We start from the raw sequence: 16276 nt of genomic DNA on the forward strand, positions 1-16276 counted from the left end.
ACTGGATGTTTGAAAAGCACAGGAAAACTGACCAGAACTTCAATAAAAGGGAACAAGGTCATGATTCCACCACATTCCTCAGTTTCATCCTTACATTATGTATTCACCGTTGGAATCTGATCCATTCATAACTATTCCACAAGGAAATAGGGTCATAGAGTTGGAGCAGATTCCCTCAGAGCCATCCAGTCCCACCCTCTTCTGCCAGGCAGGAAGACACAATGCAAGCCCTTCCAACAGATGACCATCCAGCCTTCGTTCCAGAGGAGGAGACTCACTGGACTCCTAAGCAGTCTATGTTTAACTCGTAAAACAGCTCTGATGGGGATTCATGGGTTTTGCTGACCCTTCTCTGAACACCCTCAATTCCGTCCACCTCCTTCATGATTTGCTTTGCCCAGAACTGGACTCAGGGTTATTATTTCAGGTCTTCCCCTCAGTTCTGAACAAGGCTGTGACTTCCCTCCATGTAGACACTCCTCTTGATGCAGCCTAGAATCACTTTGGCCTTTCTATCTGCCACATTCCACGCTTGAGTCAAGTTCTGCTTGTGGTCCATTAAGACTCCCAGATCCCTTTCACATGGACTGTTGTCAAGGCAGGTCATCCTCATCCCGTTCCTGGGCATTCCAGTCTAAGTCATGATTAGAACAGATGCACACTGAAAGCCCACAAACAAGTGACCACTATTATCCCTGTGAGCCACCTTTCTTGGAAAGCACCATTCCTGAGGAAATAGGATGATAGAATTGGAGGGGATCCCCTCAAAGATATCCAGTCCAACCCTCTTCTGCCAGGCAGGAAGACACAATGCAAGCCCTTCCAACAGACGACCAGTCTCTCCACTCCAGAGAAGAAGACTCACCAGACTCCCAGGCAGTCTCCATTTCACTCCCAAAACAGCTCTGACTGGGATTCGTGGTTTTCGCTGACCCTTCTTTGAACACCTTCCATTCTGTCCATCTCCTTCATGATTTGCTTTGCCCAGAACTGGACTCAGGGTTATTATTCCATCACTTTCCTGACTCAAGCTTAGCTTGTGGTCCATTAAGACTCCCAGATCCCTTTCACATGGACTGTTGTCAAGGCAGGTCATCCTGATCTCGTTCTTGGCCATTCCAGTCTAAGTCATGATTAGAACAGATGCACACTGAAATCCCACAAGCAAGTGACCACTATTATCCCTGTGGGCCATCTTTCTTGGAAAGCACCATTCCTTAGGAAATAGGATGATAGAATTGGAGGGGATCCCCTCAAAGATATCCAGTCCAACCCTCTTCTGCCAGGCAGGAAGACACAATGCAAGCCCTTCCAACAGACGACCAGTCTCTCCACTCCAGAGAAGAAGACTCACCAGACTCCCAGGCAGTCTCTATTTCACTCCCAAAATAGCTCTGACGGGGATTCGTGGTTTTCGCTGACCCTTCTTTGAACACCTTCCATTCTGTCCATCTCCTTCATGATTTGCTTTGCCCAGAACTGGACTCAGGGTTATTATTCCATCACTTTCCTGACTCAAGCTTAGCTTGTGGTCCATTAAGACTCCCAGATCCCTCTCACATGGACTGTTGTCAAGGCAGGTCATCCTCATCCCGTTCCTGGGCATTCCAGTCTAAGTCGTGATTAGAACAGATGCACACTGAAAGGCCCTCGAGGTTCCATGCACAAGCAAGTGACCATTACTATCTATGTGGGCCACCTTTCTTGGAAAGTGCCATTTGTAATCATTCCTGAGGAAATAGGATGATAGAATTGGAGGGGATCCCCTCAAAGATATCCAGTCCAACCCTCTTCTGCCAGGCAGGAAGACACAATGCAAGCCCTTCCAACAGATGACCAGTCTCTCCACTCCAGAGAAGAAGACTCACCAGACTCCCAGGCAGTCTCTATTTCACTCCCAAAATAGCTCTGACGGGGATTCGTGGTTTTCGCTGACCCTTCTTTGAACACCTTCCATTCTGTCCATCTCCTTCATGATTTGCTTTGCCCAGAACTGGACTCAGGGTTATTATTCCATCACTTTCCTGACTCAAGCTTAGCTTGTGGTCCATTAAGACTCCCAGATCCCTCTCACATGGACTGTTGTCAAGGCAGGTCATCCTCATCCCGTTCCTGGGCATTCCAGTCTAAGTCGTGATTAGAACAGATGCACACTGAAAGGCCCTCGAGGTTCCATGCACAAGCAAGTGACCATTACTATCTATGTGGGCCACCTTTCTTGGAAAGTGCCATTTGTAATCATTCCTGAGGAAATAGGATGATAGAATTGGAGGGGATCCCCTCAAAGATATCCAGTCCAACCCTCTTCTGCCAGGCAGGAAGACACAATGCAAGCCTTTCCAACAGATGACCAGTCTCTCCACTCCAGAGAAGAAGACTCACCAGACTCCCAGGCAGTCTCTATTTCACTCCCAAAATAGCTCTGATGGGGATTCGTGGTTTTCGCTGACCCTTCTTTGAACACCTTCCATTCTGTCCATCTCCTTCATGATTTGCTTTGCCCAGAACTGGACTCAGGGTTCTTATTCCATCACTTTCCTGACTCAAGCTTAGCTTGTGGTCCATTAAGACTCCCAGATCCCTTTCACATGGACTGTTGTCAAGGCAGGTCATCCTGATCTCGTTCTTGGCCATTCCAGTCTAAGTCATGATTAGAACAGATGCACACTGAAATCCCACAAGCAAGTGACCACTATTATCCCTGTGGGCCATCTTTCTTGGAAAGCACCATTCCTTAGGAAATAGGATGATAGAATTGGAGGGGATCCCCTCAAAGATATCCAGTCCAACCCTCTTCTGCCAGGCAGGAAGACACAATGCAAGCCCTTCCAACAGACGACCAGTCTCTCCACTCCAGAGAAGAAGACTCACCAGACTCCCAGGCAGTCTCCATTTCACTCCCAAAACAGCTCTGACTGGGATTCGTGGTTTTCGCTGACCCTTCTTTGAACACCTTCCATTCTGTCCATCTCCTTCATGATTTGCTTTGCCCAGAACTGGACTCAGGGTTCTTATTCCATCACTTTCCTGACTCAAGCTTAGCTTGTGGTCCATTAAGACTCCCAGATCCCTTTCACATGGACTGTTGTCAAGGCAGGTCATCCTGATCTCGTTCTTGGCCATTCCAGTCTAAGTCATGATTAGAACAGATGCACACTGAAATCCCACAAGCAAGTGACCACTATTATCCCTGTGGGCCATCTTTCTTGGAAAGCACCATTCCTTAGGAAATAGGATGATAGAATTGGAGGGGATTCCCTCAAAGATATCCAGTCCAACCCTCTTCTGCCAGGCAGGAAGACACAATGCAAGCCTTTCCAACAGACGACCATCCAGTCTCCACTCCAGAGAAGAAGACTCACCAGACTCCCAGGCAGTCTCTATTTCACTCCCAAAACAGCTCTGACGGGGATTCGTGGTTTTCGCTGACCCTTCTTTGAACACCTTCCATTCTGTCCATCTCCTTCATGATTTGCTTTGCCCAGAACTGGACTCAGGGTTATTATTCCATCACTTTCCTGACTCAAGCTTAGCTTGTGGTCCATTAAGACTCCCAGATCCCTCTCACATGGACTGTTGTCAAGGCAGGTCATCCTCATCCCGTTCCTGGGCATTCCAGTCTAAGTCGTGATTAGAACAGATGCACACTGAAAGGCCCTCGAGGTTCCATGCACAAGCAAGTGACCATTACTATCTATGTGGGCCACCTTTCTTGGAAAGTGCCATTTGTAATCATTCCTGAGGAAATAGGATGATAGAATTGGAGGGGATCCCCTCAAAGATATCCAGTCCAACCCTCTTCTGCCAGGCAGGAAGACACAATGCAAGCCCTTCCAACAGATGACCAGTCTCTCCACTCCAGAGAAGAAGACTCACCAGACTCCCAGGCAGTCTCTATTTCACTCCCAAAATAGCTCTGACGGGGATTCGTGGTTTTCGCTGACCCTTCTTTGAACACCTTCCATTCTGTCCATCTCCTTCATGATTTGCTTTGCCCAGAACTGGACTCAGGGTTATTATTCCATCACTTTCCTGACTCAAGCTTAGCTTGTGGTCCATTAAGACTCCCAGATCCCTCTCACATGGACTGTTGTCAAGGCAGGTCATCCTCATCCCGTTCCTGGGCATTCCAGTCTAAGTCGTGATTAGAACAGATGCACACTGAAAGGCCCTCGAGGTTCCATGCACAAGCAAGTGACCATTACTATCTATGTGGGCCACCTTTCTTGGAAAGTGCCATTTGTAATCATTCCTGAGGAAATAGGATGATAGAATTGGAGGGGATCCCCTCAAAGATATCCAGTCCAACCCTCTTCTGCCAGGCAGGAAGACACAATGCAAGCCCTTCCAACAGATGACCAGTCTCTCCACTCCAGAGAAGAAGACTCACCAGACTCCCAGGCAGTCTCTATTTCACTCCCAAAATAGCTCTGACGGGGATTCGTGGTTTTCGCTGACCCTTCTTTGAACACCTTCCATTCTGTCCATCTCCTTCATGATTTGCTTTGCCCAGAACTGGACTCAGGGTTATTATTCCATCACTTTCCTGACTCAAGCTTAGCTTGTGGTCCATTAAGACTCCCAGATCCCTCTCACATGGACTGTTGTCAAGGCAGGTCATCCTCATCCCGTTCCTGGGCATTCCAGTCTAAGTCGTGATTAGAACAGATGCACACTGAAAGGCCCTCGAGGTTCCATGCACAAGCAAGTGACCATTACTATCTATGTGGGCCACCTTTCTTGGAAAGCACCATTTGTAATCATTCCTGAGGAAATAGGATGATAGAATTGGAGGGGATTCCCTCAAAGATATCCAGTCCAACCCTCTTCTGCCAGGCAGGAAGACACAATGCAAGCCTTTCCAACAGATGACCAGTCTCTCCACTCCAGAGAAGAAGACTCACCAGACTCCCAGACAGTCTCTATTTCACTTCCAAAACAGCTCTGATAGGGATGGCTTCACAGTCACTTGTGGACCCACCCCCAGATCAAGAATAGGGCTCCACAGTCACCTACGGACACACCCCCAGGACACTGATGTTGGAGGACCATCAACCTCAGACTACGAGGGATCACCCAAGTAAGTAAGTAAGTAAGTAAGCAATTTACTCAAGGTTTATTTTTTGCTCTCTCATTTGATTTAAGATGAAGACGCCTTATTTTGTGTTACTTACAAAGACTATGCAAGTTTCCTGCATGGTTTGTGTTCTGTCCCGCACTGGGCCTGTAATAATTGTCTTTTGAAATAGGACGTGCGCCTTGTGCCCAACGGGAAGCCAGGGAGCCATGAAAGAGGCCCTCAAGGATTTCCCTGTAGAAATGGTCTTGAGATGGCTTGAAAGGTTTATTACTGAACAAATTAAACAGATATTTCTCAAATCTTCAATGAGTCAAACCAATGCTTCAAGGCTTTTAAACAACTGGTGGCTTCCTTAATCTTGTCCACAAGGGACAGGCAACTGTCTTCGTTAACTGTTCTTATACTTTGAGAGGAAAACCCTTTTTTAACCTCTCCCAGGCTGTCTCTTATCTAAGCTTTGTTGGTGTGGGATCTACTACCGATTCCAAACTGCGTCTTGGTACCGAGTAAACCTACCAGGCAAAGCTTGTAGATTCTCCAGCTGGAGTTCTTTGGGTCTGTGAAGCTGTTTTCCCTCTGGAATTTCTTTAAGACTTTAGGGCTGTTTCCCTCAGGTGCTGTAAGGCTGAGAAGCTGCAAGCTCCCAGCCAGAGCTTTGGGAATTTTTCCCCCCGGAATGTCTTGAGAAATGAAGCTTTTCTGCAGGTGAAGCTTGTCCACGTCCTCTAACTTAGCTTTCCTCACTAAGAATAACTAAAAATGCCCCCCTCTTTCCTTCCCATCTCCCTGGGAGAAGGGGCAGATTCAAACTTCACAATGATAGACAGGTGGCGTGCCCTATGACTGCAAACCAAAAGAAGCCACCTTTTTGCAGAATCCCTGAAACTTTGGAATGCATGCAAATATTAAAATAGAAAGAAAATGAAGTTGGAGCTCCTGGTACAGACGGACCAGCACAGTTTGATTTTTGTATGCAACATTGCAAGTGTATGTTCCATCTCTGCTATTAAGAGTAAAGTTTTTTTTTTCTGTTCATTTTTACTCTGGTCTGTAAGTCTTTTGGCACTTGGACTTTGGGCACTGGATAAAATCCGCTGCTGTACAACAAATTGCTCATCAGCCTCATTATTCAAAGACAGCCTAGAGATGGTACATGCAGTCCTTTCCCTGGAAAAGTCCAGCCTCTCCGTCTAAGCGTGTCCACTCCTTTGTCCTAACCCTTTCATGCTTGGTGTGGTCACTACATGCCTAGCAGAAGGGGCTTTTACCTTTACGTATCTATCCATCTAAATCTCAACAGAGGGGACTTGGGTTCGAGGCAGAAAACCCCCCCACAGAGCTAAATCTCAGTGTGCATCTGCACTGAGCTGATGTGGTTTGGCACCCCTTTAACACCCATGGCTCAGTGTTACGGAATCTGACACCAACATGATGGTCTATAAAGCCTTTCGGTTTGACTTCTGTGGGAATGTATTGTTTCTTATGGTTAGAAGAACCACAAAAGCAGTTTTCACAACCAACTGAAATGCACTACCTGGATATGCCTGCGAGGCTAGAATGCTTCCTTTGAACCTGAGCCCTAGTCAGGGCTGTCAGTGTGATTGTGTTACAATGGTGCTTTCATTTGTGTGGTTTTGTCTGCATGCACTGTTGTCTTCATGCTGGTATTTTAGCTGCAAAAAGGGGGACATGGCCTGGGATGGAGGAGGTCTTCTTCTTTCTATCTCTTTCTCTTTAAAAAACCAACAACAACACATTCTTGACATTACAAAAACACAAAGGAACCCAGTTGCCCCTGAAGGACTCCTTGGGCAAAAGCCTTTTTCAGCCTCAGCTTCCTTCCATATTATTTATTTATTTATTTATTATTCCAACTTCTATGCCGCCACTCCCCTGGGGCTCGGAGCGGCTTACAAGAATGGCTAAAATTTAACAAAGTTTAAAACAATTTAAAAACAGCAATATCAAAGATCAAAGGCATGTCGAAACAGAGATGTTTTACATGCCCTGCGGAAAGCTGGTAAGTGCCACAAGGCACGGACTTCAGGTGGCAGAGTGTTCCAGAGAGATGGTGCCACTGCTGTGAAGGCCCTGCGTCTGGTTGCTGTTAGGCGCAAGGTCTTGACACTGGGAATTTCCAATAGATCTTGGTCCTCAGAGCGGAGGGATCTCTGGGGTTGGGAGGGGGTGAGGAGGCGGTCCCTCAGGGACATAAGCCCCAGACCATGCAAGGCCTTCAAGGGGAGTCCCATCCCTTTGAAAGAGATCCAGTGCTTGATTGGTAACCAATGCAGCTGTAGAAAGATTGGTGTTATGTGGCATCTCATCGGAATTCCCGCAAGAAGCCGAGCAGCTGCATTTTGTACCAACTTGAGCTTCCGGATCACCGACAGAGGAAGGCCAATGTAGAGAGCGTTACAGTAGTCCAGTCTTGAGATGACCGTGGCCTGGATCACCATAGCGAGGTCGTCCCTGGACAGGGAGGGGGCCAGCCATCTAGCCTGCTGCAGGTGGAAGAAGGCAGTTCTGCTCACGACGGAGACCTGGGCCTCCATCATCAGCAGAGGGTCCCAAAGGACTCCCAGACTCTTGACCAAGGATGACGGGCGTAGCGCCTCCTTGCCATCTGGATATCCCCACTGCCCGGTCGACCCAGCCACAGGATCTCCGTCTTTGCTGGATTCACCCTCAACCTGCTGGCACACAGCCATCCAGTCACGGCCTCGAGGCACGGAGGGAAGGAATCGGGGACAGAGTCCGGTCGGCCTTCCATCTTCAGCACCAGCTGAGTGTCATCAGCGTACTGGTCACACTCCAGCCCAAAACCTCGAACCAGCTGAGCAAGTGGTCGCATATAGATGTTCAACAAGAGAGGGGAGAGACTGGCCCCCTGAGGAGGAACCCCACAAGAGAGAGAGAGGGGACCTCTCAGAGACCAGGCCTCCCCTCTCAACTCACTGTCCACGGTTGTGAAGGAAGGAGGGGAGCCAGTTTAAAGCTCTCCCCCTGACTCCAGCAACAGCAAGGCGGTGGGTCCAAAGATTGTGGTCAACTGGACTGCAGTTCGTACAGAGACCAAGGCTGAAGTCCATATAAACTCTTGCTTTCCATAGTTGCTCTCCAAGGTGCTGATGGGTTCCATCCCTTTTTCTTCCAATGATGTAAAATCACAAGAAGGAAAGCTCTTTCTCTGCAAATGCAATCCCATGCCCATGCCTTGGGTCCACTGCATTTATTTATTTATTGTGTTGTAGGTTTTTTCGGGCTATATGGCCATGTTCTAGAGGCATTCTCTCCTGACGTTTTGCCTGCATCTATGGCAAGCATCCTCAGAGGTAGTGAGGTCTGTTGGAACTAGAACAAAGGGTTTATATATCTGTGGAATGACCAGGGTGGGACAAAAAACTCTTGTCTGCTGGAGCTAGGTGGGAATGTTTTAACTGACCACCTTGATGAGCATTTGATTAGCATTAGCAAAGTGCTGGTGTTAACCTATAAAGCCCTAAACGACTCCGGCCCTGTTTACCTCTCCGAATGTATTCTCCCCTATGAACCATCAAGATTATTCAGATCGTCTGGAGAGGCCCTGCACTCGGTCCCACCAGCCTCACAAGCGCGCCTGGTGGGGACAAGGGACAGGGCCTTCTCGGTGGTGGCCCCACGACTCTGGAACTCTCTCCCACTGGAGTTCAGAACCACCCCTTCTATCCTGACATTTAGGAAACAGGTGAAGACGTGGTTATGGAGACAGGTCATTCGACGAGTGAGCCAACACCCTGAGATATGGATGGAGGATGATGAGCAACGATTTTAGTGTGACGACTGACCATTATAGTTATTGATTGAAATTGCTGTTTTAATGTTTTACTGTAATATGTATTATGATGTTTTATTGACTGTCTGTGATATTATGGTTGGAAACCGGTCTGAGTCTCTCAAGAGAGGTGAGAAGGTCGGTATACAAAACTTTTAAATAAATAAATAAATTGATGGCCTGACAGTGCCTGTAGCAAACTTTTGTTGAGAGGTGGTTAGATGTCCTTGTTTGTTTCCTCTCTGTTGTTGTGTTGTTGTAATTTTAGAGTTTTTTTTAATACTGGTAGCCGGTAAACATTTAGACAACGAATGACATTGGACATACAGACATACAGATTCTATGCAACTACATTGGATTTACAATTACATTGGTTAACAAACAAACAAACAAAGGGGAATTACATTTTCACTCAACATTCACGCCACATATACATGCATTCGTCCACATGCATCCAAATATTACCATATCCTTTTCTCCCTCCTTGGAGAAGCTCCTCTTAGGCCAGACCCTGCTCTCCTGCAGCTTAACAATGTATAGTTCCATAACTTCCATAACGCCAAAACTTCAAAACGCTGAAATGCCAAAACTTCTTTCTCTAAGCACAATGCCAAGGACCAGATCTGTGTTTTCCACACAGCAGAACCTGACTCCCTGCACAAAATCCAAGACTCCAAAAGCGCACTTCTTCCTCTTCCCTTGAGAAAGAAGCCCCAAAGTGACCAGACTGCCCCCTTGAAGATCTGCCACTCTCCATACGTCCACTATCTTTCTCCTTCCCATGGAGCAGAGCATGGCGGGTGGAACAGACTCCTCAGGTCTGCCACACTTTGAGCATTATTAGACTGAGTCTTTTATAGGAATATCCTGCTGATGTCATCCCAAAGTTGTAAATTAATGCCAGACATCTTCCATCCTGGATCCATCTCAGTTTCCTAGCCAGATGTTGATCTTTTTGATTGGTGTTGATCTTATGTTGACTTCCTTCTTAAGATAAGGAATGTTGCAAACATTTCCTTTATCACTGTCCCGTTCTTATCAGGGTTTCTCATTAGCAAGTCCAGCAAGCAGGTAGTTTGTCATTGCAGGCCTTAATATTCTACTGGTGTTTCCAAAATTATTAGCTCCAACCAAACATTCTTCCATTCTCCCATTCATTTCCACACATAATTATTAAATTCATATTTATTTATTTATTTATTTATTTATTTATTTATTTATTATTTAAACTTATATGTGGCCACTCCCCTGGGGCTCGGAGCGGCTTACAAGAATGGCTAAAATCTAACACAATTTAAAAGAAATTTAAAACAATTTAAAAACAACAGTATCAAACATTAAAAGCCTGTCGAAACAGGTATGTCTTACATGCCCTGTGGACAGCTGGTAAGTCCCGCAAGGCATGGACTTCAGGTGGCAGAGTATTCCAGAGCAATGGTGCCACTGCTATGAAGGCTCTGCGTCTGGTTGCTGGGTCTTGACACTGGGGACTTTCAATAGATTTTGGTCCTCAGAACGGAGGGATCTCTGGGGTTGGGAGGGGGTGAGGCGGTCCCTCAGATACATCGGCCCCAGACCATGCAAGGCCTTCAAGGTGAGTCCCATCCCTTTGAACGTGATCCGGTGCTCAATGGGTAACCAATGCAGCTGTAATAAGATTGGGGTGATGTGGCATCTCATTGGAATTCCCGCAAGAAGCCGAGCAGCTGCATTTTGTACCAACTTGAGCTTCCGGATCACCGACAGAGGAAGGCCAATGTAGAGGGCGTTACAGTAGTCCAGTCTTGAGATGACCATAGCCAGGTCGTCCCTGGACAGGGAGGGGGCCAGCCATCTAGCCTGCCGCAGGGGAAAGAAAGAAGGCGGTTCTGCTAACGGCGGAGAGAGACCTGGGCCTCCATTGTCAGTAGAGCGTCCAAAAGGACTCCCAGACTCTTGACCAACGATGACGGGCGTAGCGCCTCGCCACCCAGGGTAGGCAGCTGGATGTCCCCACTGCCTGGTCGACCCAGCCATAGGATCTCCGTCTTTGCTGGATTCACCCTCAACCTGCTGGCACGCAGCCATCCAGTAACAGCCTTGAGGCACTGATGGACATAATCGGGTACAGAGTCCAGTCGGCCTTCCATCTTCAGCACCAGCTGAGTGTCATCGGCGTACTGGTAACACTCAAGCCCAAAACCTCAAACCAGCTGAGCAAGTGGTCGCATAGAGATGTTAAATAACAAATAAATTTGTCAAATTTGTACATTGAATTTCTTATTACACGCACAGACGATATTGTCATTAGCATACTGGAGTTCTATAACAGATGTTGTTGTAACCATGGTTTTGGCTTTCAGTCTGCTGAGGTTAAACAGCTTGCCATCTGTCTGATAGATGATTTCCACTCCGGTGGGAAGCTTTCCGTCAACAAGATGAAGTATCATAGCGATGAAGATGGAAAATAAGGTTGGGGTAATGATGACACATAATCCCTGTTTCACACCTGATTCCACCTTAAATGGGTACAACCCGCTCATCGGGGCACAACGCAGAGACGATACGACCGGGGGATGTTTCCCAAGCTGCTCAGGTGGGGCTTGATGTCGATGTCCTGGGGGTGGGTGAGGGGCTTCAACTTGAAGCTCTGGAGGATGGAGGTCAAGAACAAGAAGAGCTCCATGCGGGCCAGGCCTTCCCCTGCGCAGATGCGCTTCCCTGCAAGAAAGAAGAGAAAGGAAGGGAAGGAAAGGAAGAGAGAGGTCTCAGAGGCCATGCTTCAGCATTTCTTTTTGGCATCATATCACTGAGAGGCTGCCAAAGGGATGCCCTGAGTCCCCATTAGGGAGATAGTGGCGGAGTATAAATAAAGATGATGATGATGATGATTATTATTATTATTATTATTATTGTTATTATTATTATTATTATTATTATTATTATTATTATTAATTCCATACTGTCCCCCATGCTGTTTAACATCTACATGAAGCCGCTGGGTGAGATCATCCGGAGTTTCGGGGTGCGGTGTCACCTGTACGCAGATGATGTCCAACTCTGTCACTCCTTCCCACCTGCTACTAAGGAGGCTGTCGAGGTCCTGAACCGGTGCCTGGCCGCTGTAACGGTCTGGATGAGGGCGAACAAACTGAAACTAAATCCAGACAAGACAGAGGTACTCCTGGTCAGTCGCAAGGCCGAACGGGATATAGGGTTACAGCCTGTGCTGGACGGGGTCGCACTCCCCTTGAAGGCGCAGGTTCGCAGCTTGGGTGTGACCCTGGACTCATCGTTGAGCCTGGACCCCCAGGTTTCAGCGGTGACCAGGGGAGCACGCCAGCTGCGCCCGTATCTCGGGAAGTCTGACTTGGCCACGGTGGTACACTCTCTTGTCACATCTCGCCTGGATTACTGCAACGCTCTCTACGTGGGGCTGCCCTTGAAGACGGCCCGGAAGCTTCAGCTGGTTCAGCGCGCGGCAGCCATGTTACTAACTGGAGCGGGTAGCAGGGAGCACACAACGCCCTTGTTGTCCCAGCTCCACTGGCTGCCGATTTGCTATCGGACCCAATTCAAGGTGCTGGTTTTGGCCTACAAAGCCCTAAACGGTTCCGGCCCAAAATACCTTTCGGACCGCATCTTGGCCTACGAGCCCACGAGGACCTTGAGATCATCTGGGGAGGCCCTTCTCTCGATCCCGCCTGCGTCACAGGCACGGCTGGCGGGGACGAGGGAGAGGGCCTTCTCGGTGGTGGCCCCCCGGCTGTGGAACACTCTCCCTGCTTACATCAGACAGGCACCCTCCCTCATGTCCTTTCGGAGAAGCCTTAAGACATGGCTGTTCGAGAGGGCATTTAATTAAGTGCTAAACAACAAAACAATACAGTAATGAGAACTGGAATGGAACAAGGAATATGAGATTGGCTATGATTCCACTAAGAGACGAAGCGGATTTTTAGTGTAGTCTGTAATTTGTTGTATTGTTTATATGTTATTGAAAATGGCTTTGTAATTGTCTTTTATGTGTACTGTACACCGCCATGAGTCGCCCTTATGGGCTGAGAATGGCGGTTAATAAGTGCATCAAATAAATAAATAAATAAATCTACACTGTAGAATGAAGGCAGGTGGAAACCACTTACTTTACTTACTTACTTATGCGATCCCTCGTTGGACGAGTAAGATGGTCTTCCATTATGGATTCCCTTGTGGGTCCGTATGTGGCTGTGGAGCCCTCTTCTTGACCTGCATCTTCTTCCGCAGTGAGGAGGGCATTGGTTTCCAGGTGGAAGGCGGTCCCGGTCGGGGTTGGCTTGATGTGCCTTCCTCCTGGCACATTTCTCTCTTTCGCCCTCCATTCGTGCCTCCTCAAATTCTGCAGCACTGCTGGTCACAGCTGACCTCCAGCTGGAGCGCTCAAGGGTCAGGGCTTCCCAGTTCTCAGTGTCTATGCCAGAGTTTTTAAGGTTGGCTTTGAGCCCATCTTTCAATCTCTTTTCCTGCCCACCAACATTCCATTTTCCATTCTTGAGTTCGGAGTAGAGCAACTGCTTTGAGAGACGGTGGTTGGGCATCCGGCAATGTGGCTGGTACAGCGAAGTAGATGGCGGAGGACCATGGCTTCAATGCTGGTGGTCTTTGCTTCTTCCAGCACGCTGACATTTGTCCGCTTGTCTTCCCAGGAGATTTGCAGGATTTTCCGGAGGCAGCGCTGATGGAATCATTCCAGGAGTTGCATGTGACGTCTGTAGACAGTCCACGTCTCACAGGCATAGAGCAGGGTTGGGAGGACAATAGCTTTATAGACAAGCACCTTGGTCTCCCTACCACTATAGTAGTAGTAGTAGTAGTAGTAATAGTAGCAGTAGCAGCAGCAGCAACAACAACGATTATTTCTTTGCCTCTCCTAATTGCTATGGCTCAATGCTATGAGGTCATAGAAGTTGTAGATTTCTAAGGGCTTTACCCTGCTCTGCCTAAGAGTGCCGGTGCCTCACCAAACTACAACTCCCAAGATTCCATAGCAGTTAATCTGGTGCCAAATTGCATTCATTCTCCATGGGATCCTCATCCTGGCAGCTTGTTCAGGACTTTGGATTCTCTGCTAGAAAGACCTAACTCTATAAGCTGGTGGGATGGAGTTCCCTGGAGGAAGGATCTGATTCCTCCTCTTCGATCTACAAATCCCAGTATCTGGTAGAATGAAGCCATGGGTGCTAAAGTAGCTTCAAACTGCTACAAGTTTGTAGAGTGGGTTTATCTATGAACTTCTCCCTGGAGGCACTTTGTCTTTGCAGTATGTATAACATGTGGACTTGGATGGTAGGGAAGGACACATATCCCCATTACAAATACAATGTGGGAAATGGCTCCAAACGCCAGGAACCCGAATGGCTGCCCTGATATTGGATCATGATCTCTCCCTTTTGGAGGAGCCAAGATTTGGGTGCTTCTTTTTCTCTGAAGGATTCGATATATTATGGTCAGACTGATCATCCAGCAAAGACTGATCAGTGGCGCAGTGGGATAAACTGTCGAGCTGCTGAACTTGCTGACCAAAAGGTCACTGGTTCAAATCTGGGGAGCAGGGTGAGTTCCCTTTGTTAGCCCCAGCTACTGCCAACATAGTAGATCAATATCTCCAGCAGGAAGGGAATGGCACTCCATGCAGTCATGCTGGCCACATGAGCAAGGAGGTGTCTATGTATAATGCTGGCTCTTCAGCTTAGAAATGGAGATGAGCACCAACTCTCCACAGTTGGACACAACTGGACTTAATGTCAGGGGGAAAGCTTTACCCTTTTTGATCGTCCAGCAGGAGATGGAGAGAGCACTTCTCATTCTTGCCTGAATGGACCCCCCCCCCCCCCCCAAACCCACCCAAGACCTGCAGTGGCATCTTTACCTGTAGAAAAGGGCATGAAGTAGTCGCTCTTCCTGAAGGTCCCGTCCTTGTTCAGGAAGTGATGTGGGTCAAACTCTGTGGGGTTGGTGAACTCCTTGACATCATGAAGCACCGAGGTCAACACAGGAAGGACTGTGGTGTCCTGCAGAGAAAGATGCACCCAGGGAGAGAAGTGGTTTACCACTGAGTTCACACTAAGTAGACACCTCACGTTCCTTCAAATCTGCCCTACTCCATAAGGACAATGTGGGACCCCACTCATGGCAACAACTGTGTGGCTCAATTGGGGGCAGGGGGTGGCTCTTGATGTCATACATTATGGCACTTGGATAAGCACAAAAAATGATGGTTGGAGTAATATCTATGCTCCTGTTGGGCTCACCAAAAGTGCAACTCCTTTCTTCCACTGTGTTGTTTCTCAGGCTAAGATTCACCTTGCTACCTTTAACAAACCAGCCACAGTTGTGAGGTATAAAGTTTATTGTGAGGTATTCAAACAAAGCAGTACATAAGCAGTGAGAAGATCAGAAGTACAAGGTAAAAATCCAATATAATCCCTTTTGCCAAGGCAGGAGACTTGAAGCATAGAATCAGAGTAAAGTCCAGGAAATAGCATGAGGTAACATGAAGCAGCCTTTTCCAAGGCCCCAGAGCCAAAGCAAGCCATAAAGCAACGTTGGAACTAACACTGAGCAAGCTCCAAGGCAGAGTATTTATACGCTAAACATCAAAACATTGAAATATCAAACAAGCAGTAAACAAGCAGCTAACAAGCAGTTTTCCCACCAACGGATGATCTCAACATTTGGCTGCAATCCGTGGGCTCTGTCTCAACACCTGGCCAGCTTGACCCGGATTCCCACCGACTGCCTTATCAGCTGCATTCCGTTCTTGTGAGAACAGCAACTTGTCTCTAGCTACAGGCTGTGACTGAGAAAACTGAAAGCCAACATCTGCACTCTCATTCCCAGCATGTTGTTCTGCACTCTCAATCCCATCATGCTGTTGCTGTTGAACCACAACACACTGGTTCATTCCCAACCAGGGTTTAAACTGAAGGGACTGAGATCTTCAAAGTGTGAATTTTATAAGAGGAAAGCTTGGAGAACAGGTTAAAGAAAGGTGAGGAGGAAGTGAAAATGTGTGTGAAAGGTGAGGAAAGATCAGAATGGCCTGGAATCCTAGAATCCTAGAGTTGGAAGAGATCTGGTGGGCCATCTAGTCCAACCCCATTATGCCAAGAAGCAAAAAAATCACCTTCAAAGCACCCCCAACAGATGGCCATCCAGCCTCTGCTTAAAAGCCTCCACAGAAGGAACCCCCACTACGCTCCAGGACAGAGTTCCACTGCTGAACAGCTCTTTCTCACAGTCAGGAAGTTCTTCCTCATGTTCAGGTGGAATCTCCTTTCTTGTAGTTTGAAGCCATTCCTCCATTGCGTCCTAGTCTCCAAGGAAGCAGAAAGGAAGCTTGCTCCCTCCTCCTCCCTGTGGCT

General features: G+C 47.7%; 1 protein-coding gene across 3 annotated transcripts in view; it reads right to left on the bottom strand.

The window, feature by feature from the left end:
• The window catches only part of LOC132781507 (cytochrome P450 2C18-like), a 61904-nt gene that overhangs the window by 35346 nt on the left and 10282 nt on the right, over positions 1-16276 (bottom strand). Inside the window, exons 8-9 of one of the 3 annotated variants that reach the window (XM_060785798.2) lie at positions 14782-14923; positions 11137-11594 (exon numbers count right to left, since the gene is read on the bottom strand). The exons of 1 other annotated variant lie outside the window; for it this stretch is intronic. In XM_060785798.2, coding sequence (XP_060641781.2) covers positions 11413-11594; positions 14782-14923 — 324 coding nt within the window. In that variant the 3' untranslated portion in view covers positions 11137-11412. Of the gene's footprint in view, positions 1-11136; positions 11595-14781; positions 14924-16276 lie in introns of those variants that run through there. One more of the 3 variants, XM_067463166.1, reaches the window with a different exon arrangement.

This window comes from Anolis sagrei, chromosome 1 (assembly GCF_037176765.1).
Source record: "Anolis sagrei isolate rAnoSag1 chromosome 1, rAnoSag1.mat, whole genome shotgun sequence".
NCBI lineage: Eukaryota > Metazoa > Chordata > Lepidosauria > Squamata > Dactyloidae > Anolis > Anolis sagrei.